The 18,054-nt window shown below is 37.3% G+C and overlaps 1 protein-coding gene across 3 annotated transcripts; it reads right to left on the bottom strand.

Annotated features, from left to right (window-relative positions):
- Window positions 1-2,829: 2,829 nt before the first annotated feature.
- Window positions 2,830-17,020, bottom strand: MC4R (melanocortin 4 receptor). 3 transcript variants are annotated; one of them, XM_088170504.1, is made up of 4 exons: window positions 16,520-17,020; window positions 15,900-16,021; window positions 14,584-14,719; window positions 2,830-4,253 (listed from the first exon to the last, which is right to left on the bottom strand). In XM_088170504.1, exon 4 carries the CDS (start codon window positions 4,168-4,170, stop codon window positions 3,175-3,177), a length of 996 nt encoding a protein of 331 aa, XP_088026630.1. In that variant the 5' UTR covers window positions 4,171-4,253; window positions 14,584-14,719; window positions 15,900-16,021; window positions 16,520-17,020; the 3' UTR covers window positions 2,830-3,174. The 3 variants fall into 3 exon arrangements, with proteins under 3 accessions (XP_088026630.1, XP_088026632.1, XP_014727887.1); XM_088170506.1 differs by lacking the exon at window positions 14,584-14,719; XM_014872401.2 differs by lacking the exons at window positions 14,584-14,719; window positions 15,900-16,021; window positions 16,520-17,020 and adding an exon at window positions 4,397-4,644.
- Between the last annotated feature and the right edge of the window lie 1,034 nt (window positions 17,021-18,054).

The following is an 18,054-nucleotide window of genomic DNA, read 5'->3' on the forward strand; positions in this document are numbered from 1 at the left end:
CACTCAAGAGAATCTCTCGTGGTCTTTATCTCAACTCCTGAACTATTCATTATATTTTCTCTCCCCTGTCCAGCTGCAGAGGAGAATGAGAGAGCAGTTTAGATGGGTGCCTTGCATCCAACCAGGGTCAGCCCACTACAGTTACCTAACATGACCAAAATGCTAAGTGCTAAAGCAATTACAGTCCCAGTCATTTAATGAAAGAAATTACATTTTCTTGGAATATTTTTAAATAGAAGAATAAAGCTCCAGAAAATTGACTGTGGAAAATAATCCTCCACTCCTCCCACTCCCCAACAAGCTAGATAAATTTATTTTTCTTTCACAACAATAATTTCTATGGTTCTGGCAAACTGATTCAGCTACTCAGAAGAAACAGACAATTTTGGAATAGGAAAATTATCTATGTAGCAGTTGTTCCAGCAATTTCAATGAATTGCTCTCTCCATAGTGATACTATGAAATGAAAAAGTCCTTTTTAATTAGAAATTCCATTAAAAAAATATGTATATACATTTATCATTATGAAATAAAGACAAGTGCTGCTAAGCAACTCAGAGCTGCTAAAGATCTAGAATAAGCTAGTTTTAAAAATTATATTTATAAATGAAATCTAAAGCCTAAGGGGGTCACAACTGTCTTGACCAGTATTAGTCCAAATAAGCATTAAAGAGATACACACTGGGTTTTTTTGAAACACAGCCTCTTCAGAATTCAGACGTATCTACTCCTTGTACATCTGAAGGGGAGAAATAGAAGCTTTAAGGTAATGTTCAGAGCACCTAAAGTAGTAGTTCACTCTGTGGTCACTTTTATCGGGGCCCTCTCTGCACCCATGAAATGTAAAAGAAAAAGCTGGAGCCCCCAAGTGTCATAATTTACAGTCCTAAAACTGCTATAGAAAGTGAGGCAATGCAGAAATAAGTAGGATTTATGCCTTGTTTAAACTGGCATCAGTATTTTCTTTCATTACTACCTGAGCATTTTTGTATTATGTCTTGTGGAAGAAAGAAAGGGCTTTAGTAAAGCCCACTGGATTTTTTGATAGAATATTAATATAAATATGTTAATTTCTTTCTCTGTTTGGGTTTTAATTCTCCTCCTTTGACATTTTTTGTTCTCTACCCAGTGGAATCAGGAATTACTGAAACCTTTATTGTTTCTTCCAGAAAAAATAGTAGATTTAATATAGTAAACATATTTCAATATCCTTCACACTACGACTGTTATGATGTGGAAATATAATTTTTTAAAGCTGAGAAAAGGCAATAGTGATGTGTTGCAAGCAGCATGGTCCATGGATTGGCCCAAGCACCAGAGTAGGTTGTAGGAAACCTGATTTTGGTGCTGTTATTCTACCAAGGGACTACAATGCCCGAAGTCAAATAATTTTCTTGCTCTTCCTATAAATAGCTGAAGTTAAAAACACTAAGACTCAGCCTAAGTCCTTCACGCTCTTTAACAGAGGACCAAATGTCATAGTTTTATGATATCCTGAAAAGTCACCCACAACTGAAATATCAGCTTTTGTCTGGAGAATCTGAGAGAGCAAACATTGGTCTCTTTGAATAGCTTTTCATTTTATGTTTTTCTCTGATGAAGAAACAAGCAACTGGAGAGAACGATCTGTTTCCAAGAAAATAAATAGGATTGATCATCCTGTTTTTCAGTAATTCACTGCTCATCATGGTAAAAGCAAGCATACAGGATTAAAACCTGAGTTGTGTTTTAACTTTTAGTTTTTAAATCAGAACTTTACAGACCTTCTACAAATTTCACTATGCTTTATACTTTCTAGGAATAAATAAATGACATTTTTTTCTCCTTACAGAAGCTTCAAGATACTAAGGGACATCTTCATGGAATCTTGTGTAGTAAAATTTGTACTCTAAATGCCTCCAAAAGTACTAATACCAGGAACCTGAGGCCTTTAAAACAACCTGTGGAGAGAGTGGAATTTTAGGGTGAAACAGAGATCACATCAATTAGATGCCTGTAAAGGTGAATTGAATTCAGGCAGGTGCAGGATGCTGAGCATGGGTACCCAGCCTCACCAGCAGGCACTCATTCCCTGTGCCAGCACTGCCCCTCCAAAGCCCATTGCTCCACACTATGGGCTGAGGTGCTCCCACCAAATTAACACCTGCCTTCACTCCTGTGCAAAGATCCTGGCAGTGGATCCCTTCTGCCAACACCACACTTCAGAATAGAAGGCAGCTTGTTTTCAACAAGGATGTATTTTCATCTGGAGCACAGAGTCCTTATTCCCCACAGCACCTCAGAACAAGGACTGAATGTTCCAATTGAACTTCCCTCTTTATTTTCCCCAGGTAAATCTCTCAGTGAATTTTTAAACTGCTGCTGGAACTGTCAAAGTTAATATTGTACCTGTTTCATGGCTGAATGGAGGGAGCTAGTCTACCTGGATGCCAGTCTAGCAGATATATCCAGGACTACCTGATGCTCCAGGGAGCAATTGAAATTTTGCAAAAAGGTACTCTCAGACATACAGCAATCTTCATCTTGAAAACAAACCCAGCCCAAAGCCCAAGCATTCAACTGGCTGTGGAGCAAGTGTTTGAAAAATCTTCTTGTGGGCAATAACTGTAACAAAAACCAGAATTCCTGCTGTGAAGCAAAACAAAAATAGTTCAAAATGAATAAATACAATTTGTTAGTTTCACTAGCCTTCCTGAAAAATCTGCTTTCTAATTCCAGAGAACCTTTAATCCACTAATGTAGAGGCATATGCTCTATTCTTAGCTGAATATAATGTAGTGGATAGCTGTAATTACTTCAACAAAATAAAGAACAATATCAGCCAATATGTACTGTAAGTCAGGCAAGATATTTATTTTGTCAGCAGTTGGAATATATAGCTGCTCATGTTTGTTACTGTTTCACATTCATCATTACATTTATGTGCTTGCTTACAAACTATTATGAAGTGCTACTGCCCTTTCCAGCCAAATAAATTACAAACTATAGACATCATAAACATTATACAGAAATATGAATTCCATGTGAATGGGACACAAGAACGGAGGGGGGGGTGGAGACAGAAAGACGTGCTCTCTCTTAAAGATTAAACGAAACTCTGCTGAGAAAGAGGATCGAAGGCTTGAAAATCTGTGCTACCTGTTGTGTACACAGTAACATATCCATCCATTCGGTTTAATATTTGCCAGGGAAATCACAAAGCCCTCTCAGGCTACAGCAGCATATAATCTCCTTGAATGTTTTCCTGAGCTCCTGACTCCGGAATGCATAGATAAGTGGATCAATGATGGAATTGCACATGATAAGGATGAGATAGAAGTTAAAGTGTGACATGAAGCACACACAGTAAGGGTTGTAGGGGCAGGAGATGTAGAAAATCAGGTGTAGGAAAAATGGAGCCCAGCACACAACAAAAACTCCAATCAGGATGGTGAGAGTGATGGCCCCTTTCATGTTGGCCCCTTGGCGAACAGGGCCAGTCCCTGGAAGAACAGCAATCTTTTTTATGTGCATACGAGCCATCATAAACATGTGGACATAGAGGGATGCCATGAGAATGAGCATAGTGAAGAACATGCTGATTAGGCAGATGATGACAACACTGCTGTCAGAGTAAATGATGAACAAAATGCCCGAGACTGTGCAAGCAGCCCAGATGCATGTGATGATAACCCCTACACGCTTCACTGTCATGATATTATGATACTGGAGGGCATAAAAGATAGTAAAGTACCTGTCCACTGCTATTGAGAGAAGGCTGCAAATTGATGCAAGCAAGGAACTGCAAATGACTGAGTCGATGACATTGTCAATGTTTATGGTAAAGCTCTGTGCATCTGTGTCTGTATTGTTTAGCAGCGTGATGACAATGGTTTCTGATCCATTAGACACACTCACTAGCATGTCAGCCACTGCCAAGCTACAGATGAAGAAGTACATGGGTGAATGGAGGTTCTTGTTCTTGGCTATAGCCACAATGACCAAGACGTTCTCCAGCAGGCTGATGATGCCCAGAGTCACAAACACTTCAGGGGATACAAAGAGTTGCTCGTAGCAGCCTCCTGAGGAGTGGACCTTTGCATTGGGCTCACTGGCTCCTCCGTGCAGTCTGTAGCTGTGGTTCCAGAAATGGAGAGGCTGGAATGTCCCACGATGCTGAGTGAAATTCATCTTACGGTGATTCCTTTCAGCTTCCTGCTTTTAAAACTCCTGTTCCTTTTGCATTCCTCTGAAAACCTTCTTTGACTTTTCAGCTTGTAAAAAAAAAAGAAAAATAAGCTAGGACCGAGGTAGGCAGCAGTTCAGAACACTTTCACTACTGTGAAAAAATAAGATTTCAGATTCAGAAAAACTGGCTTACACCCTTACAGACACAGTCTCTGATCATCACATTTACCTTGGTGATCTGTGTCACAGAGTCCCAATAATCTCTATGTTTGCATCAAATTCTCCCATATGGTCAGTTCCTGTTTAGTTCACTGAGATGCTGCAAGGCTTTTTTGGTGCTTTCCATTAAAGAGATGCGATCATAAAATGCCCAAGTGACTGCTGCAGAGCAGGAACTATTTTCAAACTGCGAGCACTAGTCTTGCTGTCAGGCAGTGCATGCTGGCTGCCTGTTTTACCCTGTGTGGAAGAGAAAAATATTCAGGGCACTCTCCGCCTCTGCTTATCTTTCCAGCCAATGGGACTCAGGAGCTGCAGAAAGTGGAGGGGCTGCTGATTCTGAGCCTCTGTGAAACATCGCACCGGTTCAGATGCAGCACAACTTACCAGTGGCTACAGGAAAGCAGACAAGCTACCAGAGATTTGCTTCTCTTCTTTAGCTTCTCAGAACAATGCTTCAGTACTGATTTTCAATTAGCAAAACTTTCAGAACTGTATTGGCAATCTTACAGAATTCTTGCAGCTGAAGTGATAGATTTTATTTTTCAGATTCTGATTTACTCTTGCTCCTTTTGTGGCACAAGCCTGTTCTGCCTTGTATGTGTGGCAAAATAAGAACAGGAAAGGGAAGCAAAAGAATACACATTTTCTCTTGGTTCTCTCTCCCAGGTCCCCTTTGCCTTGCTACTTTTCCATGCCTTAGCTGTCCATTTCCAAGATGTATTGCAAGGTTGTATTATACTCTCTAATAGGATTCTTATAATTTTTAAGACATGGAGGCAGGATAAGGACCAGAACCAACATGCTCCAAAGTCACAAATGGCTTAATAAATGTCCTAAATAAAGAATTTTTTTCCAGGTAAAACACTTCTTAGTAATCTTATTATTGAGAAGGAAAAGATGATGGAGTTGATTGCAGAAGCCCTGTCACCGTCAAGAATTAAGATATTGGGCAGAAAAATAACATTCAGTGTGAAGGAAACCAGCAGGAGACAAAGTTGGAATCAGTAAGAAATAGAGCTCATACAATGATAATGACACAGAAGCATCAATAAATCTCCTAGAAGTCCATATGGCCCACAAGACCTTTAAGAACAGGGATATCCCCAGGCTTTCTGGGCATGAGCTGAAAGTCAGCTTGTGTGCAGTTTGTCAGGAAAAGCCCTTGATAATGAGGAAGAAAAGAATGTCAAAGTAACATGAAGAGACAAAAGGGCAAAAGTTGTTTTGCTGTTACATCTTCAAACATTGCAACTGAGGATTGAAATACAAGTAGGTTGAACAAAGCCTAAAACACAAATGGATTTTAAAGCCCATAGCAAAGTCAGTCACTACACCCGAGAGCAATGTTTGCAAAGAAATTGTTTGAAAGAACATTTCCAGATAACTATCAGGAAGACTCTGGTGGGGTCTGTATCTGATGCAAAAGTCTGTTTCCTATGATGTCGCAAAATGTTTTCATCTTCTGTGCATTAGCTGGTTTTTAAGTGAAACACTAATAAAGAGGTACAGGATGGCAGAATGCATGTAGAAACACATCTGTATTTAACATCTAAGCATCAGGATGAAGTGTGATTTTACTGCCACATTTGGATTTGCTGTAGACTTATGGTTGTGAACACCTATATTGGAAGAAAAGCCTCAGTCAATTTTTTCGGGTCCTTCTTCAGGTGGATTGCTTCATAAGGCTGAAACATAAACCACCAAGGCAAACAAAATTGCTTGAGGCACAGGAAATCCCACATTTATCCGTTTGGAATACATAATTTACCAGCAGCATGCTTGAAATTAAATAGATTGCTGCTTAAAGTGTGAGATTTTCTTGCCTGTCAAGACATAATGCAAGCCAGAATTCAAAATGATTTTTATCTAGTTACTGATCCTCAGGTCACTATACAGTATTCACTAACTCCTGCCACAGACAGGATGTGCAAACCCAACCCTTAAAGAACAAAGCTACAGAAAAATTATATAAAGCCTGATGTGGGATATCCTCTCCCTAGATAACCTATCTTTTCTACACCTGCATCCAGAAATGTGTAATCTCCAAGTTATCTCGGGGGGTAGCCGCTCAACATCTCTTCTTTCACAAATGTCTCCATGCTGGAAGTGCCCACAACACTGAGATCTCTCCCCTCACCTGCTCAGGTATACCTAGATCAGGTGAGCCTGGCAAGAATAGAGAGAAGCTTCCTCCAGGGAGTACTGTCCCATTTGTTCCAATTATCTCTCTGTCTATTCCCCTCCTGGCTCCTCCCTTTCTCTGCACATTATCTCCATTCTCTTCCCCATTTATCTTTTAACTTTCTCTCTTCTCCCAGAAGCTATCCAGATGATGCTCCATCTTTGATTTTTCGCCAAATATGTCATAAAAATGCAACATTGGTTATAACAATGGAAAGAAAAGCCCCTTTTTCCCCCACCCACAGCCACCACTCCCCTCCAAATTTTTGCTCATGTTCTGCATTCTTGGGGCACATTTGTTTTAGTGCTCACCACTCATATTTGTGGGATGAGGTTTCATGACTGGAAGCAGCAGACTTAAGGTAGTTTAGTAACTTATTTGAAGCATTGAAGAGCCTGCTTTAAGTAAAAGGTAAAACAAGCTACACGAGCATTTTTTTTTAAATAAGAGAAGTATGTACATCTAATTGCTTCCATGGTAAAAGATGGATGCATGTCTCAGCCTCACATTTAATAAGAAATAAACTACATAATGCTAAAATTGTTCAAAGTATCCTAGCTCTTTCATACCTGAAGACATGTTAATATTTCAATTATCTATTTCAAAGACGATAGGAGAATTGCATAACAGATATTGCCTAAATATTTCTTAAATTTTAAAAACTAAAGCTGAGACAGTATTTCTTTTAAAAGTGGTGGCTTGCAAGCTTTTCAGCCCCATAGAAAACCAGCCATGGTTGCAGAAAACTAGAAACTGATTAACAGTGATATACTAATATGAGCTCCAGCTCTTGAGAGAAATAAACCATCAACAAAGATTTGAGCAAAGCCTCCCCTTTAATATAACTCCTCCATGTTCTATGCTCTGTTTGCAGATACTCTTCGACACCCACCTTCCTGACAGGGTTACAGTCATCTCCACCTCCCAATATTTTTGAGAGATGTGATATCCTCTGGCAGTTGAATTTGAATGTCAGAAAAAAGCATTCACTGAAATTAATGAGCAATCCCAAAAGTGATACAAGAAGACTAGCAGAGACATGAGCAGGCTGTACAGGTCCACTATGGGAGAAAAAGAAAGGTAGAGGGAGTTTGCCTAGGCCCTTTCCTGCTCAAATGTACACTGTATGGGATCTCTTTAAATCCTATGACCACATTACCCAAGCACAGAGATAATATTTAGCACTTCAGCATCTGTAAGTCCAAATAGAGAAGTGAATGGCTGTGGGAAGCTGGGTAGAAGGAGGAACCAAAGAAGCAGATTATTAGCATTTAATCAGTCCCTTGGCATTGTGTGAGTATGCTGGTACTGTACAAAGGATGATGCTGCATTTACATGCACAAGCATAATTCACAGAGGAGTTTGGTTACATGTGCTCAGATCCAGTTTTTCTATGCATTCGAAAACTCAAGTCTACAGTAAAAACTGTAGTGTATTTTAGATTGCTAATTGTAAAATTAAAAAAAAAAAAAAAAAAAAGAGCCAGGCAATTAAACTTTGGAAGCTTCTCTGAAGTTTTAGTCTGCATTATCTCTCTATGTTACAGCAGCAGCGAATTCTACCTAACACTCAAAATATTCACCAAAAATGATTAAAATAATGCAATGTCCTTCTACCTCCTATCCACAGATGTATTTGGAAGAAGCATTTCTTTGATTCTTTCTAGTTCACTAAATTAGCCTCTGAGCTATGGGGACACTTGTTTGTTCGCATTTTTTGACCACTAGTTTTCTTTTCCTCTTGCAACATCCCTCTGGATCAAATCTCTGTTCCTTAGTCTGTCCACCATTCACCCCCTCAACTTACTACACTCTGAAAATCCCTGGGTGATGCATTTTGTATTAACATCCCTGTTAGTGTTGGAGATATAAAAAAAAAAAATCATTCCCAGACTCCATTGTTTCCCAGTATTCAGGATTTTGATCACTATCTTTTGGGACCATATGCAAATAAAAACACTGAAAAGTGGGAAACAGGTCTAATACATTTTCACCTAGCATTTTATTTTGGGGCACTGATTGCCTCGTAATCTTACTCTTTTAAAGTGCAAGGAATTTTTAAATCAAGGGACTTCTGTGTTGAGGGCAGGAGTCTCAGTAGCTTGCCTCTTTTCCTCATATCTGCTAGTTACAAGAATAGGAGAACTGGAATAATACAAGAATAGTCAATCTGGAGATGAAAGCACATAAATGTTGATCTTTCTGGCAAATGATACATTTGCACTTACTTAAAAATGCTGTAAATGTGCAGAAGTGGAATGTTTTTCATTAAAATGACATGAGAAGCAGAGAGACTTTAAACACTAAGCTGTTTAAATCTGATCTCATTGCTATTTTAGGTGATCAGCATTGTGATCATGGATATTATTAATTTGTAGTCAATGCAGGAATCACCATCCTTGTTTTTTTCTCCCTCATCCCATTTCTCACAAATAATCAATTTTCTTTTTCTTGCTTGTAGATTTAGGTGCTTGTCTGTTCAGACTCATCTGAAGCCCTTTGTCCAAGTGTCTCCACAATCTCCTTGGTGTTAATATCCGTCTCCAAATTTCTCTCAAAAGAACATGCAGCAACATCTGGATTTAAGTACAAAATAAATAATGCCATTAATCCAGATGAGCAAACAAAAAAACAATAACACTGATTTTTTTAATAAATAAGTCATTATTTTAATGATTTATGATTTTTTAAAAAGAGCTGTTAACTTGGCCTTTTCTTTTGCTCATGACTTTTGAACATAAATATAGCAGAAGTAGCATCTTCTAGCATCTACACACACTTCTTCACTGCCTAGATGCACCTGATAGGGCTGTTTTCAGCACTACAATTCTTTCTCTTACGTTAGATCATGAGATAATTTTATGTTATGGAGTTTAAAAAGATTTTCACTTTTCTGGTTTATCATCTTCACTTTTCTGTCATAATGATATTCAGTTTTCACCTGTGTGAGAAATGCAGTAACATTTTATTCTACCAGAAAACGATCTAGTCAGTCCAGCTGTCTAACCGTGAAAAATGGTATGTCTCATTATAGTTGAATGAGAAGTAGAGAGCCACAGCAGAAAAACTGACAGATCATTGTCTAAAGAGAGCCCAATGTTGCATTGTGGGGAAAAAGCAGCTGTTTTGTATGATGTCAAATCACTTCAGTTTCTCAGAAGAGTCCTCTGAGTGGGGGTATAACCAAAAATTAGTGTGCAATGGAAAGCTACTAACCGGCTTGAGTTTTTTCTTCCAGTCCACTCACCTCTGAGAGTGATTGTTTTTATTCCAGTGGAAAAGTCAGACATTACCATGCCATCATTTCTTTAGTAGCTTTACAGGAAGGAAGAGATGTGTACTTAGTGGGCACTATCAAGATGCATAATTTATGTCTGAAGGGACTTACATACATACATACATACTGTTGCCAAAAACCAGATTATTTTAACCCTTACTGAATGTTCTGCACAAAATCTTGCATATATATACATATATAGGTAGATAGATTTATATTCGATATCTGCACGGTGGATTTTCATGGTTTCCATTCATTTTGGTAGGTCTTCTAAGCACTCTGTTTCTTACCAGAGATAGTGAAGCAGTCCTGGACAGAGTCTGCAGGGAGTCCTTAAGCTGCTTGTGAATTGTTTTCCACTATAGGAGTTCTTTGAAGAAACTAGAAATCCCAGAGTCATAATCTGGTGTAAGACATAAAGCAGGTGCACCAAGTGGTGTGACAAGTGAGTGAGTCAGCCAGCAGTGGTGTCAGGATAAGACTAGATGAAAGGACAACCCTGAGAGTAATTCCCTGAGGTCAGTGCATCGTCACTGACACAATCCAAAATTGTCATAGTTTTCTCTGAGAACTGGGCACAGAAGGGGAGAGTACAAAATGTCTAGACTTCTGAAGTGTTGCAGTGTGTCCGCAGTCATTTGATTTCCTGATAACCTCTTTACAACAATCATCAGCATATGGTGAGAAGAATACCCCCTTTCATCTAGTGACAACTGCTGTTCCTCCTTTGAAGTTGTCTGGTACTTTAAAAAGTCTGAGTTACAAAATTATATTGATAATGAAGCTGACCCACTGGAAAGCAGAAATATTTTCTTTTCAAAGCTCTTTTAGAAAAATCTTCCTCTAAAATTCAGGGGCATGAACCAATTCCTGGTGTTGAATAGCAGAGTTGATCTGGGCCATTACTGAGAACTTCTAGCTCTCAGTGAAAGGTTATTTTTCATAAACTCAGGAAGAGTCTCCTTTCTTCACTTTTCAGGAGAAAGTACGCCCTATAAATAATTTTCTTCTCTACTCATGGCATACATATTTTGTGGCTTCCTGTGACAGAAGCTGATGACTTTATGCCATTACAGACTCTCATGACAATGAAAAGTTGAATGTATATATGTCAGCAGTGCAATAAATTAAATAGAGTAGCTCGTGTCTTCACAGTGTTCAAAACTCCACACTCGATGGTTGTTAAGAAAAACAACAGAAGGGAGAGAAGGTAGACGTGGTAGAAGAGTAACATTTGAATCACCTTGATGGCTGAGAAATCAACCTGGACTAGGAGATGCTTTTACTTTAACAGACAAGATGGGACTGGTGGCAATCTAAATCCCAAGAGTGAGTTAAAGATTGATAAGGGCTCAGCAGCAGTCTACAGGACTGTGGGTGAAATATATTACCTTTGAGAAGTGACCAAGAAAAGCCCCAGAGCTCTCAAGCTGGACTGAAATTCTTTGATGTATTAGTAATATTTTATCTTTCTTTGTATAGTAGAACGATTTTGTTGAAGCTAACTCTTTAATTGAGAGATTAGAGGATTGTTTGAAACCTTTGAGAGTTAAACAGGGAGAAACTAAGTACCAAAGGATCCTCACATGCCATATGTCAGATTTTTCAATGAGGAAAAGGGAGTCTCTTCAGCTGTATAAACCAGGATGTCAAATGGCTTTTGGGCAGACTCATTCAGTTAGTCCCTTACTCCAGAGTGAATATTACTGTGGCACTGTGAACAGCAGAGATGAGATTTCTTCCTCACATTTGCAAGAATGAGGTAGAGAATTGTAAACATGGGATGCAAGGGGAACAAAGCCAATTTAAATGCATCTTGCATTTCCTTTCCAGTAAATGAAAACAGAAAACAAAGCTAAAATCCCTCCAAGGACTCTTAGGCTGGACAAGCATATATCAATATGCCAGCACGCGACACCTTAGGATAATGTGAATTGCTGCAGATAACAACAACAAAAAAGAACAACAACAATAACAACAACAACAACAACAAAAACAAAACAAAACAAAACAAAAAAAAAAAAAAAAAAAAACCAAAAGAAAACCAAACCAAACAAACAAAAAACCCCAAACAAACTAAAAAAACCCCCAAATCCTAAAAATGTTAAAAAATTAAGCAGGTAAAGAAAATCACAGAAAATTAAGAAACTTTTAAAAAATGCCCAAGCAACCAAAATTATTTTTCATCACCCTGGGAGCTTTTATTAGCTCACTCAAAATTTACATGGTAGATAACTACATCCTGGGAAGAACTGACTGATTCAGATTTTTTTCACAGAAAGGCAACAGTTTCCAGCAATCATTGCTGATAGCATTAAATAGAACTTCTTTAGCAAGTTATTTTAAGAACAAATCCTACAGTGTGTTTTTTTCTGATTGTCTTCAGATAGACAAATATAGACTTGTCTTCGGACTGACTCAGATAGACAAGGAATAATTAAATAATATTGTGTGTTTTCCTAAATAATTCTGTTTCATTCTCCTTTCTTTAATAAATGAAATTCAGAGCTTCTTTGAACGACATCAAACAAGCATCTTTTTGCTTTGCCTTGGAGGAGGTTTTCTTTATAATTTTAGAAAACACTTGTTGAGACAGAAGGAGTATAGAGTAAAACAGAGGAGTGAATCAGCTTATTTGTGCTACTAAACGTATATGATTTAGCACATGCTTAGTGACAGACTAATTCAGTTATGCCACATCATGGCCAGAAGTATAAAGAATGAGAAAGTCGCAACTCTGCCTTAAACAAAACCATAGTTTCCTTATGACAACTCTCCAGCAAAATGGAGCACCTTTGTTTACTTCAGATTATAATGAGACATTCTTACAGCTGATAGAGCAGCTGAGTTGCCCTGTGAAACCCACAAAGAAGCAATGGAAAGGAGACAGAGAAGGAAAGCAGACCTAACCTCAGCTGAGAAGCTACTGAAGGAAAGAGCATAACCGTCCCCATCAAGTTTTCTGAGTGTGAATATATGTGTGACTTTCATCTATTGGGAAGCACAGGCACTGCTAAATCCTGAAAGATTTTTGTTTAAACATAGCTCGTACAAGCCCCTCTCTGTATGGTTAGCTATTGGTATGAAAAGGATTTTCAGCAACCAATTATAACAAGCTCTTTGTGAGGTTTATCACGTTTTTTCCTACCTCTCCTAGTATAAAATCGACACAAATGATAGTTAGCAAGGTCACTAAAATTCAAGCAAGTGATTTTCTGCATTAAACTGATTAAAATCACTTTGAGACAGAAGAGAGTAGTTTTCTGTCTCAGGGTCATGGAATACTTGTCTTTGCATTTCATCTAATTTATAGGATAGAAAAGAGAAACAAGAATGAAGTATTACAGGTCTGTTTTAACAATCAGATATGGCAATGTGCTCCCATTACTTGCCATATGACAGTGCCTAAGTACTTTGTATTAAACAAGCAAGCAATTTAAAGGCCAATGATGTTTCTTTTCAGCTGAATAATATAATAAATATTATAATATAATATAATATAATATAATATAATATAATATAATATAACATAACATAACATAACATAACATAACATAACATAACATAACATAACATAACATAACATAACATAATATAATATAATATAATATAATATAATATAATATAATATGATATAATATAATATAATATGATATAATATATATATATTATTTTCTTTATGTCTTGCACTTCCTCCCCAGAGACAATTTTCCATACATAGTGCCGTAGAATTAATGAAAATAACAAGCTGAAGCCTTTTTAATGCTTTTAGAAAGTCAGTGGCATGAAGGAAAGTTTGTTTAAAAGTATGTGATTTCTAAAGAATCTGTTGCTGTCTGCAGATCAAGTATCTGCAGAATCAGCAGTCCATCCCTCTTAATCACAGGATTTCATCCCATGTGTTTGATATATTTGTCTGAAGGACTCAAATGAGCATGGAACACCACTGTTATGGACACCAGGAAAAATACAATCTATTCCTCAAAGAACAATTGTCATCTCAGAGTGGATTGAGTATTGTATGGAAAAGTAATCTTTGCCTGGCCTCAATCTTGACCTAAATGGTAAATTTATATTGTACCTAGTCTCACAAAATAATCACTGTGGTGCAGTTTTCACTATTCCTATGAATTCAGAGCATTTTCTGGGTCTAGTGACCAAATTCAATTTTAAAAGACAAGCTATTTAAGGAAAAGGTCTTCATGAGAGGCTTAGCTCTGTACAGATTTTTATTGGCTGCATCATATGGCATTTTCTATCTTACACAGTTTCCAAGCCAAAACTGCTGAGGTCAATGGCAGATACAATCAACAAGCTATACTTTGAAACAAATTTCTTGAAAAAAACTACTGCTTTTATAATGCTAGCAAATTCTCATTAATATTCCAGTTTAACTTTTTTTTTTTTAATTAATTTCTTTTATGCTTTCTAGCCCAAGGGGTCTACGTTCTCCAGTGTTTGTATGGTAGGTTTCTTATCTTCAGCCTGGATTATTGTTCAGATTGCTTCTTTTAATTCAGACAATAAATACCCTTTACCTTTTCATGTCTGCATTCCATTCATTTGCTGTTTTGAAATCAAATTAAATCAATTAAAAGTGGTGGCCAGACTTAGCACCTTATGGCTGGATGGAGACATCAGCCTTTCTTACTCTACCATTGCTACATTCCTACAAGAATTCTGCATTCTCCTCTTATTTCATACACAGCAGGGATCATCACTTTGTCTAATCCTACCTGAGTTTCCCTATCAGGCTGAGACATTTTCTGGAACTTGTTAGAGCTTCTACTTTTAAACCTTCGTTTGAATCATATCCTTTCCTGAAATACCAATTCAGTTCCCAAGTTCTTCTCAGGGTCTTGGAAGCTTATTCTAAAAAATGTAAAGGAGAAAAAAAAAAACATGGACATTTTTTATTTTATTTTATTCCCAAAAGTAATGAAACCGAAACTTTTTAATGGCATAATTTTTAGAAACGCAGTGTCTTCTGTTGAATAGATTAAAAAAAAAAAAAAAAGATAAATATGTTATAAATGTATGAACTTTTTGTCATTTCTCAGTTGTGGGAGCTCTTTTGAAATCAATGGCCAAATTTTTACTAATTCGTTAAATACCTCTCTATCTTAGTTATAATTATCCCAAGTCTGTTTATGTCAGACATCTTTCCTTTAGGCTAAGACATACAAAACAAAAAAGACAGAGTAAACTCTGAACTGTGTGTTTCTATTCAATTTGCCAAATACTGAGAAGCCAGTAATCCATCCTTAGTGACAAAGACTATAATTATTCCCTTTTTTATAAAATCATCAATTTGCAGTGAACAAGACAAACTTTTGCCAAACATAGCATTGTACTTTTCAAAGCAATAGAGAATAAATGAGCTGAAATTATGTGCCCTAAGAAACTATTCTACTTTATGTAAATACTGTGTGGATGATGGTTTGGAAAGAACACACAAATTCAACTAATGTGGAAATTACTCCCTTCAAACCTTCTCTTGGCATAAAGCAGGAATTCTGCATATGAAATAGAAGCTTTTGTTTATATGAAGTTCAGCTTCTGTTTGTCAAGGTAAGAGTTTTCTTAACTTGTTCAGGAAGTGATTTAATACAATTCTTCATAAGCTCTTTGTCACAGATAAAGTGGGAGCTTCAAAGTTTATGAGAGGAGCCCTCCCATGGAGTCATGAGGTGCAGAAAGGATCTCCTTACTTTCCAAGCTCCTTCTCAGAGAGGAGCATGGGGGGAAGCTGGACCCAATCTTAGACACAATCTCTGTCAACAGCTTAAGTAACTTTGGCCCATAGGATTAAAGATCGAAAATCAGATATATTTATATAAAATTAATTATTTATTATGAAAAATGATTAGACAAAAGATCTTATTTTTTTGCTACCCAATATAAAAGCTGAAACTACTAGAGTATAATATAGTATATAATATACTAGTACATAATAGAGTATAGTGCACTATATAAAAGCAAATATATTAAAGCAATTATATTAAAGCTAGCAAAAAGGAACAATTATTAAGCAGAGATGGATGTAACTCACCACACCAAAGCTTGTGGGCAGATTACTTTCACTCGACATTGAGGAGTGTCCCTGGGAGGCATCTCCACTTCAAAGGAGGGAACATCATGCACATAGTCCAAGAAGGAATATGATAGAGGAACCTACAGAATGAAAGTGGACTGGACTTTGATAGTGTAGATGGAGTGACTGACTGCCAGCCATGTGTCTCCAGGCCAGCTTGGCAACTTATGTGCCAAACCTCTGCCTCACTATCAGGATGTTAGTTATTTTAGCAAATTCAACACTAAAAACAGCACATGGCAGACCCCTCTCAGCCCACCACGGTAGCTCCCAGGGATTTTTGGAGTTGTTTGCCCAACAAAGAGTCTTGCTACACTCTCCTACTGTAAATGCAATTAATACGGACAAGTATATTAAATTATTCAGGATAGATTTATATCCTTTGATAAAATATTTTATTCACTGAAAAATCCTACCTGAAATTGGTGAAAAATATCCACAAAACTAAAGAAGTACCAGTAAAAATATTTTGTAGCAAAAAAATGCTTTAAAATATGTTTTCATTTCCCACTTCAAAACTTTCAGAGTAAAATTTAGTAAATTTTATTCTAAAAGATTAAATTAAAAAAACACCAAACCTGTTTCTTCTTCTTCTTTGTCTTCTTCTTCTTCTTCCTTTTCTTCTTCTTCTTCTTCATCTTCTTCTTTGAAGTGCTTTGGCAAATCACAGTTCTTTTTTTAACACTCTGAAATTCTGATTCAGCCAAAACAGCCACCAAATCCCCATAATTAGTCACTGTATTACTTTGAGCTGATCAGAAAAAGTAGTATAGTATACCTGTTTGCTAGTGTTTCTTTAAATTGCGTCTCAGAGGGTGTAAGCTTAGTGTATAAAATATATATATGGGGGCATTAGCAGATATTTCTGAAGTCAGACATATCAGCTAACCCCGGCATCACCTCTTAAAGAAGGGAAACTGATCCACTGTGGTTGTGCTGCACTGGACAGTGGCAGGAGACCCATCGACCAGGACATGCCATCTGCAACAGCAACTAAAGCAAAAAGCTGCATGTTAAGCAATAGAAAGACACTATTGTTCTTTGCTGGCTGTACACTCACATGCTGAATGCACTGAGTGCTCTCTTTTTCTCTTCTAAAGTAGATGGATTCTAAAGACAGGCAGAATAAATGGTTATGACTCAGAAAAGATGGTTTAAATAATGAGTCAGTCTGTCTCAAAATTAATTCCCGAACAAAATATGCAGTGGGGTTTTGTTCAGTTAGTTCTGAGTGCCACCTCAGATGAATACATATACTTATTCCAGGAATAGATGTAGAGTACAGGGGCTGGGGGGAAAGGAAAATGTAAAATGTATTACAAAATCACAGAATCCTCTGAGCTGGAAGGGCCCAAAGAATCATTGAGTCCAACTCTTAAGTGAATGGCCCATACAGGGATCACATCCACAGCCTTGATGTTATCAGCATCATGCTTTAACCAACTGAGCAACAAACCCCTGGCTAACAACAAGAATAACTTCAAACAGTTGAGCATTGCAACTATTGTCAGACCGTGTGATGTGGGAAATAGAAAAGGTAGAAGACTGTCAGAAGCTGTGTGAAAGCAAAACTCAGAATAGAAGAATGCAAGGATACAAGTATGCAAGGACAAGAAGCAGTAAGGCTGTGTTTTCAAGCTGTGTAGAGATAGGCCTTAGAAAATATGTTAAGCAAAATAATAGGAAAATGTAACTTTAATAATGAAGCTTTATCCATTGTTTTTAAGCTAACAACGGGCAAGCATTTTTAAATGCAAGATATACGTGTAACTAGTAATTGGCTTAAGCAAATGCATGTAAGCTTTTAACAGTATCCTATTGGTTAAAAATCTTCTAGAAAGACTTTTTAACAAAGAGAATTTTGGCTGTCGTTTTGGTGGGAGCTTTCCCCATCTTCTGTGTCTCACCCTGTAATGAAGCTGATGCACTGAAATAATAGCTCTAAGACAGCCATACCCACAGCCTCGTCCCGTTATTACTATAAAGATCCAACAGTGTGTTGCACTGGAGAGTACAAAGGTGTATCTGTACCTCAACACAGCAAATATATAACTTTTCATTACATTAGCCAGTTGGCATGTTTATAGGTGATTACTACATAGAAAAAAAAATG

Source organism: Sturnus vulgaris, chromosome 1 (genome assembly GCF_052056855.1).
Source record: "Sturnus vulgaris isolate bStuVul1 chromosome 1, bStuVul1.hap1, whole genome shotgun sequence".
Lineage (NCBI taxonomy): Eukaryota > Metazoa > Chordata > Aves > Passeriformes > Sturnidae > Sturnus > Sturnus vulgaris.

Bases quoted from the DNA above. Each gene is read 5' to 3' on its own strand.
- MC4R (XM_088170506.1), bottom strand. From the start codon at position 4,170: ATGAATTTCACTCAGCATCGTGGGACATTCCAGCCTCTCCATTTCTGG.